This window comes from Vombatus ursinus, unplaced genomic scaffold (assembly GCF_900497805.2).
Source record: "Vombatus ursinus unplaced genomic scaffold, bare-nosed wombat genome assembly UNPS02014799.1, whole genome shotgun sequence".
Lineage (NCBI taxonomy): Eukaryota > Metazoa > Chordata > Mammalia > Diprotodontia > Vombatidae > Vombatus > Vombatus ursinus.
The window spans coordinates 26,187,392-26,208,055 of NW_020954577.1; the positions used below are offsets into that span (position 1 = coordinate 26,187,392).

General features: G+C 39.3%; 1 protein-coding gene across 1 annotated transcript in view; it reads left to right on the forward strand.

Moving 5' to 3' along the window:
* LOC114050326 (DNA topoisomerase 2-binding protein 1-like) overlaps positions 1–20,664 on the forward strand; it is a 44,496-nt gene that overhangs the window by 10,612 nt on the left and 13,220 nt on the right. Inside the window, 9 exon segments of the mRNA XM_027871933.1 lie at positions 7,067–7,155; positions 7,618–7,752; positions 8,079–8,222; positions 9,881–10,062; positions 10,696–10,892; positions 15,977–16,153; positions 16,556–16,725; positions 19,868–20,037; positions 20,220–20,452. Coding sequence (XP_027727734.1) covers positions 7,075–7,155; positions 7,618–7,752; positions 8,079–8,222; positions 9,881–10,062; positions 10,696–10,892; positions 15,977–16,153; positions 16,556–16,725; positions 19,868–20,037; positions 20,220–20,452 — 1,489 coding nt within the window. The 5' untranslated portion in view covers positions 7,067–7,074.

A 20,664-nucleotide genomic window follows, 5' to 3' on the forward strand; every position in this document is an offset into this window, starting at 1 on the left:
CAGTTATGCATTTTTATCCTTTTTTTTTTCTCACTTCTCTGGTGCAGTTATCAGCTGATAATGTGTTGTTGGGGCAACTAGGTGTCACAGTAGATAGCGTGCCAAGCCTGGAGTCAGGAAGACTCCCCTTCCTGAGTTCAAATCTGGTCTCAGACACATACTAGCTGTGTGAACCTGAGCAAGTCACTTAACCCTGTTTGCCTCCATTTCCTCATCTGTAAAATAAGCTGGAGAAGGAAATGGCAAACCACTCCACTATCTTTCCCAAGAAAATCCCAAAAGGGGTCACAAAAAGTTGGTTACGACTGAAAAACAACCGAACAATACATTTATTGCTGCCAATCCACACCCTCTCTGAGCTGCTCCACTGCCTTATGAATGACTCAAAACTAATTCAAGGACCAAGTGTGGCACAGTGGAAAGAGTGGTGGACTTGGCGTGAGGAAGAGCTAGGTTCAAATCCTTCCTCTGACAATTGTTGGCTGTGTAATCCCCAGCAAATCAATTAATTTCTTTCAGTTTTATCATATGTAAAATGGAGATAACCACGTGTTAACCTGCTTTGGAAACCGTAAATTGCTATACAAATGTCAGTTATTTTCATACATAGCATTGCCAGAAGAATATTCTTGTTAAAAGGACAGGCCTTTGGGCGCCCAGTGAGCTGGTGCGCTGCCTTTCTCTCCCTCCCTCCTTACCTCACAGCAGGCCTGGCCTGGTGAGTTGCGCAGGTGGGCCATCTGTTGAGGCCCTCCCTGGACTGACTGCTCCCTGGAGAAAGCCCCCTGAATGAGGGGAGAGAGGCTTGAGCTGAGATGGGAGTGGAGGCCCACCTGGCGCCCGTTCTTCTCCATGAGCACGCACAGAGTTCTCAGGCCCTTTCCCCCAGTGCCTTACTCCTTCCAGGAAACCTTTCTTGCACTTCTTCCAGATCACTCCATCTCTTGGAAACTGAATGTAACAGGTGGTGGGACAGTTAGGCCCCAGTCGGGGGACCCTTCCTCCAGTCAATCACACCCCACCCCCACCCCATACACACTTACACCATGGTCTAGCCAAGTCGGGCTCCTCGTGCCTTACTCTTCCCCTTCATGCCTTTGGCTTGTGCTTTAGGTCTACTGACATCCTCTTGCCCACTGTGCCTTGGTTCCCAGAGCCCATTGCTCCCCTACAGGCAGGGCTCTGCTACCTGGTCGAGCAGGGTCTGAGAGTAATGGCATGACTGGCATGGCCACAAGAGCTCTGCCCCTCCCCCACATCTCCTGGCCCCATCACTTCCTCTTAGATGCAGAATTAAGGATATATGCAATTCTTCATAGTTAATTCAGAATTTTCTTTAATAAACTGAATTCCTAGTTGAAAAAAAAGGATAGGCCTTTGTTTTAGTATGACATGAGGGGTCATTAAAAAGTACTGTGTAATTTCCACATTCCATCTCCTTCCTTCTAATTCTGGACCAGCTCACTATCCATCTGCCATCTCTCTCAATTCAATTCAACCAGCTTTTATTAAGTGACTGCCATGTGCCAAGCACTGTGCTAGGCACTGCACATGCAAAGACAAAAAGCAAACATTTCATGATCTCAAGATCATTGTGGGATGGGGGAAGAGAGGGCAACAGGGGGCACAAATGCGCTAAAAATCAAATATAAGATAAATGCAAAGTAATTTCCAGGATACTGAATGGACCGGGCATTACCTTAAAAGTGGCAATGATAATGTGAATTTGATTATCAGTCTCTGTCTCTGCTACTACCTGATGGTTGAGGAAGCAGTCCTTGACGCTGGCTGGTTATAGAGGAGTAAGGTATGTCTGAAGTGCTCACATTCCAATTCTCATGCCCGTCAGTTCCTCCCCAAATGAAACATTGATTGATTAAAATTGTCACAGAGATGGAAAAGGGGCACATGGGTTGGTAGTTATTAGCATTCTCTCAATTGCATTTATTTAACAATAAGGCATGTGATTTTTTTGCTAGTACCTTGAGATTTGATCCCTCAGTGCACTCAAAATTGGGCCACCCCTACGATAGACTTCCTCTGTGAAGGGTCATTTATGTTTAGTTTAGCCCAGCTTCTCTTCCCATCTTTGTTTCTTATTGCTATTTCTACAATAGTTCCTTACATAACATACTTGAGACTGAAGTGTTAAAGCCCAAAGATGGAGGCTCTACTGAAATTTATGATGAAAGGACGTTGCATGAAAATTTTTACACTTGTTTTCCATTTTTCATCTTCTTTTCGTCCTCCAAGTTTCATCTTAAAAATCCTTCAGGATGACTTTGGTTGGTTTGGTCTTTCACCAGTCTTGTGGATTTGTTTTTCCCTTGTCTTTCTCTCCACTGCTTCCTGCTGCTTTATGGGATGATACTGCTCATAATTGAAGAACTTACAAAAGCCTCTAAACCAACGTTGTCTTGGACGTCATCTCTCTCTGTTTGATACTTAAACCAAGTGATTGTGGTGCTTAGGATCTTTTCTCTAGTCTCCATTTCGTGGCAGTTGATTTACAAAGGTTAAACTTTCTTAAGAAACAGTATTAGTCCATGTCAATATCTGTTCTTTTATACATTACCCATTTTTTTTAACATCAAGAGCTTGTTTAAAATACCTTTTGAAGTTGACTGAACTATTAGCCATATCTTCTTCTCTTTTATTTTGTCTTCCATTTTGATATTGATTTTTATCTTTGCTCTAACAAATTAGTGGTCTGACTATATACATATTGCTGGTTAAAAAATACCTCTGACATCCGTGACAAGTTACTTCCTATCTGTTAAAATTTCATTTTTATGATGTTTCTTGGTCTCTGGTACTTGAGGATTCCCTTCTTGAAAAAAGTGTTCATGGGGCAGCTAGGTGGCACAGTGGATAAAGCACTGGCCCTGAAGTCAGGAGGACCTGAGTTCAAATTCGGACTCAGACCAAACACTGGACACTTACTAGCTGTGTGACCCTGGGCAAGTCACTTAACCCCCATTGCCTAAAAAAAAAAAAAAGAAAGAAAAAAGTGTTCATGACATATGTGTGTGTGAGGCTTCTGAATATTCTATAAGCTTTTGACTTCTCTCATGGCTTACTCCTTACGTATGTTTTCAACTTATTTTTTTACAGCTGAGTCATCAAACCTTATTAAATAATAATAATTCACATGTATATTTCTCTTTTAGATTTATAAAGCAGTTTCATTCATTATGCCATTTGACCCTCACACAAGTTCTGTGAGATAGGTAGTACAAATAAATATTATCTCTATCGATAAATAAGGAAACTGGACTCTATGCAAATGCCTGCATATATAGATTTATGTGTATGTACATGTATGTGTATGTATGTATGTATGTATGTATATGCATGCAGCTCACATCTCTTTCCTGAGCTCTAGTCCTCTGATCACCTACTGCCTGCTAGACATTTCTACCTGGGTGTCCCATGAGGTTCTCAATCTCAAAATGTCAAAAACAAAATGCATTATGTTTTCCCCAAAAACCCTCTCCTCTTCTCCATTTTTATCTTTCTGTTGAGGGCACCACCATCCTTCTAGTTACTCAGAGTCATCCCTGACTTCTCACTCTATTGCATACCCATACCCAATCCACACCCAGTTCCAAGTTTTATCAAGTCCACCCCCACATCATATCTTTCAGTAGTACCATTCTCCTCTTTCCCAAGGCAACACCCTCCTCAGCTCTTTACTGGGCAATAGCTTTCTAAATGGCCTCCAGTCTATCTTTTCTCCAATCCTTTCCCCACCCGGCTAGTGAGCGATATCCCTAATGCACACATCTAACTATGACATTCCTCTGTTCACAAAGTTTCGAGGGATCCTATTGCTTCTGGAATAAATGACAGACTCCTCTATTTGACATTTAAAGCCCTGAACAATCTAGCTCCAACCTATCTATCTAGGCTAATGTCAAATCACTTCCACCCCTCTATTTTCCAGCCAAACTTATCCCCCCTCACATCCCACTTCCTGCCTCTCTGGTCCTTTACATAATTAGAAAGGATCAGAGCTAAGAACTGAACCGAGGTCACGAGACTGCACATCTAGTGCTTTGGGTCACGATGCTGAGAGCCATCCACTGAAGAGGAACTCGGCCCCCTGCCAAAGCTTCCCACGCCATTTTTGGACAGCTCTAACGGTTAGGAAGTTTTGAGAGGAAAACTTCTATCAATCTTAGCTCTGCCCCCAGCAAATCAAGCAGGAGGGTCTAATTGAAGGAACAAAAAACAGTACTTGTATGTCAGGAAGATAAACACTAATGCCAGAATCCAAAACATGATGAGGAAAGGGTAGTGGTGTTGTTGCTGCGTCGTTCAGTCCAAAAACCTAATTTGGTGTTTTCTTGGCAGAGATACTGGAGTGGTTTGCCATTTCCTTCTCCAGCTCATTTTACAGATGAGGAAACTGAGGCAAACAAGGTGAAGTGACTTGCCCAGGGTCACACCACTAGTTAAGTGTTGAAGGCCAGATTTGAACTCAGGAAGATGAGGATGCCTGACTCCAGGCCCATCGCTCTAACTACTTTGACACCTATCTGCCCCATCACATGATCTAGAACTTGAAATTTTAAGCAACTTAAAACTTTTACATTTTTATCATATCACATCTTTGTCCTATCACACACACACAACACACACACACACACAAATCTATATATTTATATCTATCTATGTATACCAAAAGGGGGATAGGAACAAAGATGTGATGTGACAAAAATGTAAAAGTTTTAAGTTTTGTAATAGTTTTAAGTTTCAAATTTTATGTAAAATCTTTACATTTTATAATTAGACTGTTTTCTCTAAGAACTTAGATATATAAGCGTATATATGTATATATTATCGGCTTCCATATGTTTCTAATAAGAACAATGACAAAACAACAAGTAAAAGTGATGTTCCTGGATGAGTTTTTAAAATTTTTGTCCTGAAGGTAATTAAGAACAAGACTGAAAAAGCAGAACAAAGTATTGACTATCCCTTAGGTTCAACCGAATACACCCAGATGAATTTTATAAAAACATGTGTAAGGACGAGTGCCAACTTCAGTGGGTTTGCAGCCTGTCTGGGCCCTCCAGGCCGGGTGGCCTCCCTTCATCCTGGAGACTGTTTGGGGCCTCCATTCTGTAGTAGGGCCAGGGCCCTGGGCCATGTGCTGCCCCAGGCCCATGGCTCTGCCTCTGGGACAGGACAGCCAGGCTCTGAACACTGTGTAAAGAGAGGCTCACCTCCCTGCTGAGTGGGCTGGGCCCAGAAGACCCCTGGGGGGGCACAGGGGTGGAGAACCTGCAGTCTCGAGGGCACATGCGGCCCTCTAGGTTCTCAAGTGCGGCCCTTTGACTGAATCCCCAAACTTCACAGAACAAATCGTCTTCTGCACTTGAGGACCTAGAGGGGGCCACATGCGGCCTTGAGCCCGGGTTCCCCACCCCTCCTGGTAACTCCTGCTTATTGGGCCCTGAGCTTATTTTCATGGGGTGGGGGGCTTCGAGGGGGAAGGCCAGATTTGGATAGAGTCAAAGAGGTGGCTTCAGCAATGCAAGACAGAGATAAAACCAGGAGGAAACACAATGCAAAGAAGACATCTTGTTTCTGGCAGTCAGGCTGTCAAATGTTGGTACAAGGGCATCTTCCCAAAAAGAAATTACAAGTGGGAACTTTCAAAAAAGGGAAAAAAATATTCCAGAGAATCTGCGCTAGTTTTAAAGTCAAAGGTATCAAAATAAAATATGAACTTTTCTCAATTAAAGAATCTTCACTACTTTTTCGACTGTGGTGGAAAACTTGGAGAGCCAGGGGGTACGTCACTTCCACCCTGGTTGGCGGGAAACTTGGGCCTCAGGACTTGGCGCTCGAGGCGCGCTTTGCCCCTCCCCCACGGGTGCTGTCGCCTCACGCCAGGGGCGCGAGCTCGGGGTTACCTCAGGTCGTGTGCCCAGCTTGACCTTGGAGCCTCGTTTTGGAGTCCCACGCAGCCGCAGTCTCCTCGGAGCCGCCCGCGGTTCCCTCAGTCGCCTCAGGACGCCGAAGAAGCAGGGTGGCGAGTGAAGGTGGGGGATGAGGGCGGCATTGAGGGCGCCGTTGTGTGGCTGCCCTGGGCCCGAGGGGCTGCGGGGCAGGTGGGCGGGCGCAGCTGTTGGCAGAGGGGCTCAGCTGGGAGAGGGCAGGAGCTGGGTTCGAGAGGTGCTCCCCCCGAACTTGGCCGTGAGGCCCGAGTACGGGGAGGGCTGCCTCAGCAGGATTATATGGCGGGGTCCCGAGGCCACTTGGATGCCTCTAGTTCTAGAGCCGGGGGTTCTAGGCTGGGGGCGCCACGGGGCGTTCGGGCCTGGAGGCGGCTGAGGCCTGCCTGACGGATTGACCCAAGGCAAGCCTTTCCGTGAGGATCCGGAAGAGCGCTGAGCACCCAGAGCCGCCATGTTCCTTCCCTCCCCGAGGGCGTGGCAGATGGGGCGGGGCCTGGGGCAGCAAGCCCCTCCCACCAAAAAATGGGCCTGGTGGCCCCGCCCACCTCCAGGGAGGGTTGTCACGTGCTTAGCACATAGTAGGCACCATAGAAATGTTAGCTGTAACCTTCTTCTCCTTAGCTGCTCTAACTATTAATATTATTATTCTTATTCTTATTCCTCCTAAGGTCAGGGAAAGCCAGGGAGCATCAGTGACCTGCCCACGGGCAAGTACCAGCAAAGGAGAGGTTTGAACTTTTATCCATTAGTGATCTTTCCTTGCTTCTAACTGTACAGTTTTGACCTTTCTGTTGCTGTAGTAACATCACGGATGTAGGTATTTAAATTATCTTAAGCAGTGAAAGATAAGTCTGGCACAGGAGATAGAAGTGACATTGGAACCAGGGAGACCTGAGTTCAAGTCCTGCCCCTGACACATACTGGAGGTGTGACCCTGGACAACTCTAGTCAACTCTCTAAGGCCAAGGTGCAGAGGAAGTGCCAACCTGTACTTTATCTGACAGTTCCCTTTACCAGTGAAATTGCAGGTCCATTCTTGTCGCTGTCTTGAGTAGTATATTTTAAAATGATTGTGGCCACTTTTTTTTTTTTTTTAGGTCAGAAAATGTCTGGAAAAGACAGAGATCGGTGTGTAAAGTTTCTGAAGGCTCAGGGAAACTCTGAACTTTTTTTTGCAGCTTTTGGGGTAAGAGCAGTTGGCCATTTGTATTGCCTGGAGTTGTGAATTCATTTTCCTTTAAGATTTGGTGACTTTGATTTATCAAGATATTTACAGTCTAATAAAATTGGATTTGTAACTAAAATGTTGGCTTTCCACAATTATACTGTATATTCACATTGTATAGCCTGTTACGACGTGTGACTTGTATTTTCATTTCTTTTAAAGGTATTTGATGTGCAGCCCTTGCAAGAGCAAGGCACTCATTGCTAGAACTTTGTTATTTTTTGACTTTTGATGTAGTCCACTAGAATAGCACTTTGTACTTTTAGAAAAATGATTCTTGAACAGAGTTTTTGATTCATTGTTAAAAACCAGATTCATTAAGTGCGGGGTAACTTTTTGGTTCCCTCTTTCTCTTATCTAATTATTTAGCTTATAGACATGTGAATAATTAAAAATATGCTTTCATTTCACTTTTTGCTACAGTCTTTGAAAGAACATTTGTCAGAAGAATATTTTCAAACTCTTACAGAAGAAGAGGCATTAAATATGAAAGAGAATGACAAATCTCTTTTTATCTGTGAACCATTTAGTGGCATTGGCTTTGATCATCTCCAAAAGGTTTGTCAGCTATTTTGTATTTTACTCAGGACTTTCTGGTCCTAGTTCCAATAGCTATTATTTCTACATTTAGAGAAGATGCAAATTATAAATAGAGGTAAGCTACAAGGTGATAAATTTTCCAGTCACTACAACTCTCAAAGACTATCTCCTAAATATAGTGATATGTGTTGATGGAGAGAGTACTCAAACTGATGTAAGTACATATTTTTGAAGAACAGGTATGAATACTGGTAAATACTACAGCTTAAAGTTAAGAAGGTATGTGAAATGAAAAGTCATCTTTTTCCCCTGCTTAAATGGTGTCAATTTTGTCTTTTCTGTAGCTTGGCTGTAGAATTGTTAGCCCACAAGTAATTATATTTTGCATACAGCACCAACGACGTATCCCAAAATCAGAGTACCCAGTTTACAGTATGATTATGGCAGATATAATTATTTCTTGTACAAGCCTTGACAAAGAAACAAAGGTAAGATAGTTTAGTAGAATTTTAACATAACGTATACTTCTATGGAATTTTTTGTTGGTTAAGCTATACCTCAAAATGTTTTGAATTTTATTTTACATGCTACAAAGTAAAGGGTTGAAGTTTAGCAATATGATAGGCAAAACTTTGATCTCCAAATTGAATTGTACCCTGAACAACTTGTCCTAATCCATGGCATTTCATAATAATGTTCATGCAGTACAACCAAACTCCACATATTTACATCATGAAACCTAATTGTAACCTCACAGTTAGTCCAATCACGGGACTGTAATTTTACACTCCGTATCATCTGCCTCTGGTATACATCTTACCATTTTCCTTCAGATCATAGGTGCCTACAATTGCTCCAGCCACTGGACCAAAGTGACTACCAGCCCTGCCCCAGAACCAATGTTTCTCCTTTTATAATATTGTCCTGATGATACTAAGTGCTTGCTTTGGGTAGCTATGCCTATAAATCAAAATGTAGAGATAGGATTTTTTTCTTATTTAAAATTTTTTTAATTTTTGACTTAAATACACAATAAAGAAAAGAAAAAGAAACTTATTATAAACTTAAATATTGAAACCTAAATACAGAATAAAAGAGGAAAAGCATGTAGTGCACAGCAGAACATGAGAGGATTCGAAATATACAGCAATAAATTTCCGTTTCAGGAAAGCCTATATAGTAAATATTATGCATTGTATTGAAAAGTGTGCATCTTTGCTTCCTTGTAAGTTTTCTTTTGTTCTCTGCTGTGCACTTTTTACTTTCTTCTTTTTTCCCCCTTCCTCCCCCTCTATTACTTAATATGCCCCCTCAAGGATCCCTACCTTATCCTCCCATTCCCTTTGAACACTCTTCTCTATCTCCCTTAACCCTTACCCTCCCCTCTAGAGATTCCTTCCCTATCCTTTCCCCTTCCCTATCTCCTTAGCATTTTATTTCTTTTTGAATTTAGAAGACTTTTATACTCTTCTAGATGTATATGCATTGTTACCTCTTAAACCTATTCCTGATGAAAGTAGGTTTCCAGAACTAACAACCCTCCTTCCCTATCTAATTTCTTTGTATCAGGTCTTCCTCTCACACTTCATTTGTATAAAATAATTACTGTTTTAGCTGTTCCTAAACAGGTTGACTTTTTGAAGTCATATCGTACTTAGGTCTACCCCAATCTTTCTTCCGACCTACCCAATTACTAATAACAATCTGAGACATGTTTTACATTTTAAATACATAAAAGGTAACCAGTCTATCCTTATTAAGTCCCTCATAATTAGTCTTTGATGTATACCTTATATTTCTCTTGGCTCTTGTATGTCAAATCTATTAAGTTCAGGTTTCTTTTTAACAAAGTCCTGAAAGTCTGACAATTCATTAAATGTCCATTTTTTTCATTTAGGATTATGCTTAGCAGAGATAGGATTTTTAAATCAAAACAGTGATTTAGTGAAATATGCTTTTAGTGCCTTTGAAAAGACCCATTGACTATTAGAAGATTTCCATTTTTCTTTTACAAATCATTTGTCTTAAAAATCCATTTTAACATAATTTTGAGTTTGGATACATATTATTTTGTGGTAGGCTTGGAATAATGGATACTGGAGAAAAATGACATTGATTAGTAGTTTCCTGTCTCTTGGCATTCTAGAAAGAAATTCATAAATATGTACAAATGATGGGTGGACGATTCTGCAGAGATTTCAATATGTCAGTAACTCACCTTATTGCTGGAGAAGTCGGCAGCAAAAAATATTTAGTGGCTGCAAGCCTAGGGAAACCTGTCATGCTTCCTTCTTGGATAAAAGAGCTATGGAAGAAGTCACGAGAGAAGTAAGTTGTTTATTGGTCTTCAGAAATGATGCATGAGGTCTTTTAGATCTAATCCTCAGGGTCCCCTGAAGAAAGCTTTGTGTTTTCTCTCCTTAGTCATTCAGTGGCCTAAACGGCTTCAACACCATTCTCTTTACCAAATTCAGAAGAGTGAAAGTTTCTTAGGGACAAAGTGATGATAAATACCCATGATAGGCAGTGTGATGTGGAGAGAGTATTGAGTTTGAGATGAGAGCACCTCTGTTAATTGGAAAGTGTCTGAGTGTTGGGCTAGTCAGTTCACCTCTCTGGGACTCCCATTTCCTCATCTGTAAAATGAAGAGGTTTTATTAGATGACCTCTAAGGTCCCTGCCACCTCCCCATTTAGTTTGCTATGAATTAGTCTATCCCCAGAATTGCCCACATGTATATCAAGTTCAAACGGAAGGTGACCTTGTCTATGTTGCAGTTCTTTCTTGAACTGTTAGGATTGTAAACATAAAACATGAGAAAAGAAAATGATGGGAAAAGCACAGACTGGTTCTAGCATAAGTAAAATATTTACTAACCCAATTTTGGAGCAAATAGTTTTGTTTGATTTTTACAGTGCAGTAAATGTTTTCCTTCCACTGGCTTTTTTTTTTATTTTTCAGCTGTATGACACAATGTAAAGATATAAATATGGAACATTTCAAGTGCCCTTTATTTTTTGGCTGTACAATTTGTGTCAGTGGTTTATGTACCCTGAAAAAAAGGGCAATTCAGCAACTCACAACTGAACATGGAGGTCACTATATGGGACATCTGCAAATGAATGAATGCACACACCTCATTGTTCAAGAACCGAAAGGTAAAAATGATTCCCCAAAAAGTAAACCACAACTATAAATAACTGTTGCTGTTGATACCTGTTAATGATTTAGTTTGACTTCCGTTGGTAAAATAGCATATGTGAGTGGGCAGAGCCAAGACTACAGTATAGCAAGAAGTACAGATAACTTCATCCTTCCCACTCACCCCGAAAAACAAAACAGACCTAGAAAATGTACTAGATCAAATCCTGATGGGAAAATAGAAGAAAAAGCCATAGCACGCCCAAGTCGTTACAGGGATACAAACAGAGTAGTGCGTGGACATTAAAGACAGAGACTGGCCAGAAGTACGCCATAGAGAGCCCTACAGCCTTCAGGGACTGTGACCAGGGGTAAGGGGAGGACTCAGAATCACCAGGGCACTGTTACCTCCTGCAGTGCTTAGGAGCAGATGCCAACTGGCAGCTCAGTCCCTCACTACACCAGTTTCTAGTCACAGATCCAGGGCAAACTGATGAGGGTACCTGTACCTATGGGTGGCAGTCCAGGGTAAGGATTGGTCCTGGGCCCTGAGCTATATATAGCTCATACCCCAGAAGCAGATTAGCATCTTTGTTCCAGCTTCTAACCCAGTGTGAATCCTGCTGAGGAATAACAAGAGCAGGTATGCCAGACCAAAGGGAAGCTTACAACTGTCGCTGTGAACCAGCTGGGCTTTCCATCTGGCTGATAGTGCCCGAACTTAGCAGCAGTTTATTCTTGCTCAGACCCAGACTCAGGTTAGGAACGTGTAGAGCTCAGACCAAGGAAACAGTGATCTAACTTTGTCTTGGATTATACCACTTTGGAAGCACCAAAAGCTTTGCAGGTACCTGGAATAACAATAATGACAACAATAATTTGATGATACCTAGCATTTTATATATATATGTGTGTCAGACATATGTTTATATATATATATTATATATAATATATGTATATGTCAGATACTATACTAAGCACTTTACAAATATTATCCCATTTGATCCTCACAACAACCCTAGAAGGTAAGTGCTGTTATCCACCCCTGTTTTATAGATGAGGAAATGGAGGCAAACATTTTTTTAAGTGACTTGCCTAAAGCGACATAGCTGCTAAGTGTCTAGAACCAGATTTGAACTCATCTTCCTGACTCCAGGCCTAGTGCTCAATGCACTGAACGACCTAGATGACAAGAAAGCAGCAGTCAGATCAGCCAAGACTTTCCCATCAGAGGTTCTCAGAGCCTGGCCCTAACATCAAGTCCAAAGTCAGGAAGTAGGCTGGAAGAATGAGCAAACAAAAAAAGAATCCCCCTACGATGCCATGAATGCTCCAGTCAATCTGAAAAGAAGACAATGATTCCAGAACGTCTACAAGCAAAACCTCAAAGTAAAATTCAACTTGGGTACAAGTTCAACTAAAATTCCAAGAAGAGTTGAAGCGAAAGTTTAAAAGGAATTTTTAAGAAAAGTTTTAATAAAATGATAGCACTAGATGAAAAAAATGGAAAAGAAATGAAGAGTTATGGAAGAAATTATTGGAAAGGGAGTACAGCTTAGAGATATAAAACCTTGCCCAAGCAACAAACTCTCTAAAAATTAGAATGGGCCAAAAAGAAGCCACTGACTCCGTGAGATGACAAGAAATAGTAAAACAAAATCAAAAGTCTGAAAAAAATGAGAGAAGATGTGAAGTATTACATAAGAAAAACAAATAAATAACCTGGGAAACAGATCACTGAGAATCCACTTGTCACCTTCTGAAAGAAACCCCAAAATGAAAACTCCCAGGAATATTAGAACCAAAAGCCAGAGGTTCCAGGTCAAAGAAAATTTACTGTGAGCAATGAGAAGGAAAAAGTTAAGTACCAAGGAGCCACAGTTGGGATCACAGGAGAATTAGTACCATTACTATGAAGGAATGGAAAAATTGGAATACTGTATTCTAAAAGGCAAAGGATCTAGGTCTACAGCCAAGAGTTATTTATCCTACGGATGAGGGGGTATTGGGGAAGAGAGAGGGAGAGATTAAGCATTAATTCACTGTGCAAAATGCTTTTATGAATGTTATTTCATTTGATCCTCACAATAACCCTGTGAAGCAGGTGATATTTTTATCCTCAGTTTATAGTTGAAGAAACTGGGGCAAACAAGTTAAGTGATATTGCCCAGGGTCACATAGCTAGTAGGTTCTCGAGGTCAAATTTGAACTCAGATCTTCCTGACTCTTAAGTCCTGCACTCTGTCCACCAGATGTAGCTCTCCTCTACACCTCCACAGAAAAGAACCTTTAATTAAATAGAAGACTGCAAAGTATTCCTAATAAAACACCAAAGTTGTATAGAAACTCCAAACATAGAAATTAAAAGAAACAAAAAAATTATAAAGGGGATGATTTCAGAGAAAACCAGGAGGAGTTGTAAGAGCTGATGAAGAGTGCAGTGAACAGAACCAGGAGGATGACTCATACAAAAGACAACTATATTGCAAAGACAAATAGCTGTCAAAGACTTAAAAACAGATTATCATAATCACCAATCAAGATTCCAGAGCACTGATGATGAAGCATGCTACCCACATCTTGGTAGAAAGAGGACTCAATGCAGAACGAGACAACTCTGTGTGTGTGTGTGTGTGTGTGTGTGTTGTTTTTTCATCTAGACGTGGCCAAGGCATGTCTAAAAATTTTCTTACTTCGCTATGCATGTTTGTAGTGGGTTTTGTTTTTCTTAGTTCTCAGTTTTGGGGGAGGGAAAGGTTTGAGGGCAGATTATAAAGGCTATGAGGAGGGGTCTTATGCCTTTCGGTTACCATAGGAACAGCTCAAAAACATATAATTTTCCTTGAATGTTGTCATGCCACATGTTAAATTAAAGGGACATTTTTTATATATTAAATTTACATATTTATATAAATTAAATTAGAGGTACATTTTTAATATTTCACTAAATCTTATGTTTCTGTTTTTGTTGTTACTGTTTTTCATACACGTACCAACTACTTGGGAAAAAGAAGGGTTGGAGAGTGAAAAAAAATTTTTTAAGAGAGCTACAGTAATAATTAGGTTGCTCTATGTACTACACAAGCAAATAGATGAAATGTTTTGACTAAGTTGAATAAGTTTCTGTTATTCCTGGAAATTGGTTGACTAAATTGGATAATTAATCCTTGTTCTGCTTTAAGAGTCAGTCCAGTCACTGAATGATTGGGTAGGCTACTTGTTTTGTATGCATGGGTACTTCCCAAGAATGATAAGCCAGGGACCAGAGGAAATTCATGGAGGATATGATACTGATAGCAAAGAATCTGAAAAAAATGTGATGAGATACTTTCGGCTCTCTAGTATTTTGCTGAAAGAGTAATAGGTTCTCACTTTTGTGTCGGTGTTAATAAAGCTTTTTCCTCATTGTGGCAGTCCTATCAGGTAGATAGTATAAGTATTCTTATCCAAGTTTGAGAGATGAGGAAGCTGAGGTACAGAAAAGTTAAATGACTTGCCTGGGGTCGTGGGGGGTCACAGATACTGAATCCACACCCCATGTCTTATGACTCTGAGCTCATGCTCTTTCTTTCCCTGTGCTACTTCTCACTGAGATAAAGACCTGTATGTGGAATTCCAGTAACTGTTTTCTGAGTTCTTCAGTATCTATACAAATGGACTTGAGAGAGGGACTTTCTGCTGTGCTTCCTTTTTATTATCTTTGCTTGTGTTTGCTGAGCTGCCTTGGTGGAAGAGATGTGCTCATTCAGGACCATATATCATTATAAATCGTAAATATATATTCTTGTAAAGCTAAGTCTGAAATGAGTACAATATAAAGATTGTAATTCGATGATTATTTAGTTTGCTAATGGTGTATAGGACATTTAAGAACTCCTGGTTTTCAGTAATATCAGACACAGAATTCTAATTTGGTCACTTCTTGCACCTGATCCTGTTTTCCTCTGCAGCAATGGTATCAAGTGCACCATGTTAAAATACTTGGAGAAAAGAACAATTATGCGTGGAATTGATTGTAATTTGAATCAGCTTGATGTTAGAATGATTTTGCTTTTTAAAATACTGGGGTTTATTACATTTGTGTTTTGACATACATATATACATTTTTTCATATGTATAAATGCATACATGTATACATTATAATGTTTTAACAATGAAATATGTCTGTGTATGCTTATTGACAGGGGTCAGCTAGGTGGTGCAGTGGATAAGAGTGCTGGGCCTGAATCTGGAAGGCTCATCTCCCCAAATTCAAATCTGGCTTCACACAATTACTAGCTGTGTCTCCCTGGGCAAGTCACTTCACCCTCTTTGCCTTAGTTTTCTCATTTGTAAAAATGATCTAGAGAAGGAAATGGCAAACCACCACAGTATCTTTGCCAAGAAAACCCTAAATGGAGTCACAAGCCAGACATGACTGAACAACTTATTGAGAAAGATGTTATTGATGAGCATGAATTGATAATCTATGAAATTATGAAATGGAGGGAGACATGCCTGCATCTTTGGGTACTCACCAAGAAAGACATTGGTAGTGGAAAAGTGGGTGGCAATCGCGCTTTAATTAGGCATAGAGGGTACAGAGACAAATGGTGAAAGGGATAAAGAAATAAATAGCGTGGGAACAGGGGACAGAATCTTGATGTAAGTCAGATAATATAGGGAAGTGAACTGGGGAGGGGGAGAGGAAAAGAATATCTCTCAAGTAACCATGGATTGGAGTTGGGAAGAGTCAGCAGCATGGATCTGATAGAGATAGAAGAGTATTCAGGGGGCAGGAGTTTGAGGTCTCATTTTTATATGTTTTGAGGGGGATAGACTAACTTATCTGTGCTACCTTGAAGTTAATTCATTAACATATCCAGTGTTGTGGATACTTATAGATTTACAATATTGACTATAATGGGAGTGAAGATGTTGGTCAGGAGGAACAAAAAAAGATACAATTTTAACACGGAGCACTATAAGTTATAGTCACTGTAGTGGAGTATTTTCTAATACTGTGATTTAATTCAGATTTTTTTCACCTCAATTTGAGAATTTAAATAATTTTGTAAAAGAATTCATAAAATTATAATTTTTTTCTTTTTGCACATGGTAGGTCAGAAATTTGAATATGCTAAAAGATGGAATATACACTGTGTGACAGTTGAGTGGTTTTATCACAGTATTGAAAAGGGCTTCTGTCAAGATGAAGCTATGTACAAGACAGAGCCTGTATTAGAAACAAAGAGTGAGCCATGTATTTCAACTGCTCTGGGCCAAAACAATGAAGCTAGTGGTAAGTTCCTCGTTATAATTGTTGTCATTTTTTAGGTCTTGATTAGTTTATAGCAATGAGAGTTGCTTTATTAGTGGGGGCACTAGATATTTTTTAATTATAAAATTGGATATATCATTATTCTTTTTTTTACTTATAGATTATATAATAAATGTTTTATCATAATTGTTCAGGATTTTATTTCATTTTATATAATACATGGAAGCTGTGTTTATTAACATATTTAGTTCTGTTTATCTCATGTTTTGTCTTTCAATAAAAATGCTGAAACTTATCTTTGAAATATAAAAATTATTTTCAATTGAAAAATAAAGTTCATCAAGGGAAAACAATCATAGAGTACCTGGCTTATTTATCATCATTTTTTAATTCTTGTCTTCATTACATTTTGATATGTAGGTTATACTCTTTCAGGTGTCTATCACATTTCTAACATCCATTCAGGTTACTTTAATGAATCTACACGTAATTCAGTTATGAACAACAACTTGGAGTCTCTACTTGAGAATCTACAAAATCTGGATATCAGCGCATTTCAAGGACCTGTGAATTTACTAGATGGCTGTCGGGTACGTCTATAAACTAATGAACTCTATAATGATTTTCAGTACTCTTCAGCATTGTAATTATGGCCTTCTGTAGAATGAGTTCTGCTTATCTTTAAACCTCATCTTCTGCTCTTTTACATGAAACTTCCCTTTCAGCCAAATTGGTCTGCATACTATTACTCAGGTTACACTTTTTGCATCTTCGTGTCTCCACATATTTGTTCATTCTGTCCCCACTTCTAGGAATGTTCTATTTCTCCAACTCTTCTTTTCTTAACCAAAATCTGTCTACATGTAAGACCTAGCTGGATTCTGAACTCCTTCATGAAATCTTTTCTATCTTTCTAGTCCATTTTGATTACCCTTCTCTGAAACTTTCTCTACCACTCCTTTGGCTTTCTTATATTGTTGTTTAACTCTTACCTTATTTCCAATTTTCTTTTAGCCTTGTTTCTCCAAATGTACTCCGAGTTCTTTAAGAAAAGAGAGTGTGTTAATGCTATATTTTATCTCCTTTAGTGCCTAGCATAGCTATTGTATGTAGTTTTGCACATAAGAGAACCATAAATAATAACTGATTGATATTTTCAATGTCCTTCAGTGAAATAAAAAGGGCATATGTAATCATTTCCATTTTATAATGAGCACAAGATTGAAATTATAAGGTACTTAAATTTATTCAAGTACATATTCAGGACTCTTATGCTATATTAATAGAGAATATAGAATTTAATGTAATGCCACATTTACTTATTCTTGTCCCTTAAATCCAGCAAATGTGTGCCTCTTGTCTTAATTGTTAAAAGAAAATTTACACTTTTAGCAATCAAGATGATTTACCATGGGACAGAGAGGTGATAGAAATTCTTGTTTAAAGGAATTGTCAAAGCATACCAATGTCTTTTAATTAGTCACTTAACAAGGGTTTGTGAAGGACCTATTATGTGCCAGAACAAGGGTGAGGAACCTGCAGCCTTGAGGCTACATGTGGCCTTCTAGGTCCATAGGTGCTACCTTTTGGCTGAGTCCAAGTTTTACAGAACAAATCTTTTTATTAAGGGGATTTGTTCCATGAAGTTTGGATCCAGTCAAAGGGCCACACTTGACCTAGAAGGCCACACGTGACCTCGAGGCCGCAGGTTCCCCATCCCTGTGCCAGATACTCTGATAATATTATTTACTGATGTTCCAAATTGTATAGAACAGACAGTTACAGAACAGGACAACATTCAACAAGCATTTATTAAACAACTGCTACATGCAGGGTACTGGGTTAGGTCCTGGAGATACAAATTATAAACAAAAAAGTCTCTGACCTCAGGAAGCTCATTGGAGGCAAATAACATGTATGCAAATTTAAATTTAAAAAAAAGTAATTTTTGATGAGGCAAGAAGGCCACTAACAGGTAGGCATGTCAGGAAATCCTCCGAAAGATCATGAGCTGAAGCTTGAGGAAAGGAAGGTAAGGATTCTAAGAGACCAAGGTTAAGAAGAGGAGGATATGCATAAAAGAGAAGGGAATGTGATGTTTGATGAGTAGTATTAAGTATAACAGGCATTTAGAGATTAGGGGTGGAGGGTAGTAATTACAATCAGGAAAAATTAGTTTGGGACTATGTTGTAAACATCTTTAAATACCAAATGGGAGTTTATGTTTTGTTCTAGAGGTATTAGGGAACCACTGATGCTTCTTGAGGAGAGGAGTGAAAAAGACTGAAAAGAGCGAAAAAGATAGGAATATCAGTTTGTTGGCTATGTGGATGTTGTTTAGGAGAGGGCAAGGCCTAGAGGAAAGGAGACCAATTAGGTGGTAGAAGTAGTCAAGGGCAGTCTGTGATAAAAGGACCTAGACCAGGATTGTTGTCATATCAGTCTAGACAGAACAACAAATAAATGAAATGTTGTGATGGCAGAATTGACAAGATGTGGCAACTAATGGATATGAAGGTGAGGGAGAATAAAGAGTCAAAGATGGCTCCAAAAGTGGGGCCTTCAATAGGAAAAGGAAGCTAGTCAGAGGGGTGGAATTCAGGGACAGAGAATGAATTTCGTTGTGAACATGTTGAACATATAAAAGGTCTTAGTAGTGTGGGGCAGACAAAAGGTATGAGAAAGAAGAAATCACCACAGACTAGTGTTTCTGGGAAACGGCTCAAATAGGAGTTGGGACTTGAGCTGAATCTTAGAAGATGGATAGGATGAGCTTAACGAGAGAAGTGGGGTGGGCATTGCAGGCAAAGGATGTGACCAACAGTGAAGAGGAAGGAATGGGCATGGCATGGGCTGGGGGAACATTTCTTTTTTTGCTACAAAAGATAGAATTTTAAAGACCTAGTGAAACTTTAAATTAGCAAGAACATCAAGTTCTCAAAGAGAACCAGAGAGTTCAACAAATAGTTTTGGTTTAAGAGGCAGCTTAGCATAGTGGAAAGGGTACCAGGAGACCTGAGTGAATAATAGATCTGACACTTAACAACTTTGTCATTCTGCACAAGATACTTAACCTCCTGTTTCTTCAACTATAAAGTGAGGATATTAGGCATTATGCAAACTTTCCCCACAGAGTTACTATGAGGAAAATGCTTTGTATACCTTAAAGTTTTATATAAATGTAAGCTATTTTCATGTCATACTGTGGGTCAAACTTGGAGTATCTTACATTGTGATTGCATTGGGTTTTTTTGTCTTTTTTATTAATTTATTTTGATTTATCAACAATCACTTCCATAAACTTTTGAGTTTTAAATTTTTCTCCCCTTCCCTCCCCAAGATGGCATGCAATCCGATATAGGCTATACTTATACATTCCTAGTAAACATATTTTCACATTAGTGATGTTGTAAGGAGGAATTAAAACCAGTAGGAGGAACCACAAGAAAGAGAAAACAAAACAAAACAGAAAAAAAAATAGCAAATAGTATGCTTCCCTCTGCATTCAAACTCCATAGTTCTTTCTTTGAATGTGGATAGTATTTTCTATCATGAGGCCTTTGGAGATGTCTTAGATCCTTGCATTGCTGAGGATTGCATTGGTTTTTCCAGTTCAAAAGCAAGGATGTGGTCATAATGTGACACATATTTGGTAGGTTGTTGGCAAGTTATATAATGAATTTACAATGTACTTTAGTCTAAAGCAAGTATTTTTCTGTTCTTTCTTTGCAGATATACCTTTGTGGGTTTCGTGACAGAAAGTTAGATCAAGATAAACTGAGAAGACTTATTAATTGTGGTGGTGGAATTTGTTTTAATCAGCTCAATGATGATGTGACCCATGTTATTGTTGGAGATTATGATGATGAGTTAAAACAGTTTTGGACTAAATCAACACACAGGTTCTAACCATTTTTGTTTTAAAGTAGTTTCCATAGTAGTGATTTTTCTTGTCTTATAAATTATAAAAGTGACTATGAAGGAGAGCTTTACTATGTAGAAACTCTGTAAAAGAGGCACGTAAGCAAAGAATGGTCCTCATGCCCCAAACTAATATGTCATGACTGTATTACTGTTTTCATAGGCCTCATGTAATGGGAGCAAAATGGTTGCTGGAGTGTTTTAGTAAAGGTTATCTACTTTCTGAGGAGCAATACAGCCAATTGAATTACCAGCCGGTAGAGATGTCTGTATCAGAACAACCAGGAATGAAAAGGAATAACAGTTTTTCTGAGATAGAATTTGCAGATGCTGAAAAGCATCAGCAAGCTGATGAAGACTTACTCTCTCAAAATGACAGTGATGACATGATAGTAGGTAAGAACTATTTAAATCAGATTTTTTTTTTGAGAAAAACTGACTTTTTCTTAAAACTGCCTCCAAAGTTATGTTTTGATATATTAGCTTTTACTTTCATTTAGCTTATTTGTCTTTAAAATATCCCTGTGAGATAGAGGCAGATGTTTTTATCTTCTCCTTTGCAAATTGTGAAACTTGGACACTAAGAGTTGGTTTTTTTTAAGTTACCT